The 1,586-nt window shown below is 39.2% G+C and overlaps 1 protein-coding gene across 1 annotated transcript in view; it reads right to left on the reverse strand.

The window, feature by feature from the left end:
* Positions 1–1,586, reverse strand: part of LOC138952383 (CB1 cannabinoid receptor-interacting protein 1-like) — a 15,028-nt gene continuing 13,442 nt past the window's right edge. The window contains exon 3 of the mRNA XM_070324046.1: positions 1–249. Within this exon, the coding sequence (XP_070180147.1) occupies positions 88–249 (162 nt within the window). The 3' untranslated portion in view covers positions 1–87. The remainder of the gene's footprint in view (positions 250–1,586) is intronic.

The raw sequence follows: 1,586 nt of genomic DNA on the forward strand, positions 1-1,586 counted from the left end.
TGATTTTTACATTTAGTCAAGTTTTTATTCTTTGACAATGTATCATGCTGGAACAGTCAGAAACGTTGCGGAGTATTTCCCGTTGGCTCAGAGGATGCTGCCTCTGCGCGCCGTCACACAGGGTTGACCAGGACTGACGTCACAGGTGAAGGTGATGGCATGTACGGGTTTACCGAGTCTACTTGCCGCCATTTTCTGGTCGTAGAACTTGACCTGAGTGGACGTCCTCACGAGCTTGCCGCCCTCCAACTGCCCATTAAATTGAAACAAATATTTTAAAAAATACATCAATGAATGGGAAAGCACTTAAGCTATGCATGTTTGAACGGATAGATCTATGAATCAATAAAAAACAAACTCATACATAAACAAATCAATAAATCAAGGTGATAACATTTCCCTTCCTTTCTCTATCTCTCTTTCTGTCTGCCTGCCTGCCTGCCTGCCTGTTTGTATGTCTGTCTGTCTGTCTGTATGTCTGCCTCCGATCTCTCTCTCTCTCTCTCTCTCTCTCTCTCTCTCTCTCTCTCTCTCTCTCTCTCTCTCTCTCTCTCTCTCTCTCTCTCTCTCTTTCTCTCTTTCTCTCATGTAGTAGTAGTTATTATGGTAGATTTAGTCCCTCTTTAGGGCCAGATGCAAACAAGTATTCCTATGCTTATTCTGTTACCCTCGTAAAATAAAGAATTGTCATTGTCATTGTCTGTCTGTCTGTCTGTCTGTCTGTCTGTCTGTCTGTCTGTCTCTCTCTCTCTCTCTCTCTCTCTCACTCTCTCTCTCTCTCTCTCTCTCTCTCTCTCTCTCTCTCACTCACTCTTTCTCTCTCTCTCATCATAGTATCAATTAATAATTAAACAATAACAATATTCTGTCTTGACATCCTTTTTCTGTCAGTCTCTTGTTGTACCGTTTGTGTGTGTGTGTTTTTCTCTTCAAAAAGAAGATGAAATGAACGTTTAATGTCTTAAACAAGCATTCATAACGAATATGCTTTTTGTTTTGTGACTCCGGCTCTTAATACACACAAATACTTCAAGTTTTAATAACAACAATGACAATGTGACAAGCTTGTAATGCGTACATTTTTTGCACAATCAAAAGAAAATGATGCCTTGATAATATTTTACGTCTCATGTTTTAACGACACATAATATGACGTGACATGTGACTAATTGCCTTTAACGAGATAATGCATAATACTTACACAATGTAACCCCAAAAATGTGAATTTAATATTTTTTTATGAGTAATGTCTGAATCACAATGAGACTTGCTTTGATTGTTAATTATTCATACAATGTAAAATCAAAGTATGTCTCAATCAACCGTTCATGTCTCAATCAACCGTTCATGTCTCAATCAACCGTTCATGTCTCAATCAACCGTTCATGTCTCAATCAACCGTTCATGTCTCTCCCTTTCCAGTGTTTTTTAATGACAACCACTCATCCAGGCTCAGATTCTGAATCTAATGGCCGATGTTCGGAAATACATCTGTCGGGTTTGTCTGGGCTGTGACAGAGTGAATGCCCTTGACCTTGCTTTTAGCGAGACAAACAATCAGGTAATCTTGAACTTTAGCCTGTTAA

The sequence above is a fragment of the Littorina saxatilis genome, linkage group LG17 (genome assembly GCF_037325665.1).
Source record: "Littorina saxatilis isolate snail1 linkage group LG17, US_GU_Lsax_2.0, whole genome shotgun sequence".
NCBI lineage: Eukaryota > Metazoa > Mollusca > Gastropoda > Littorinimorpha > Littorinidae > Littorina > Littorina saxatilis.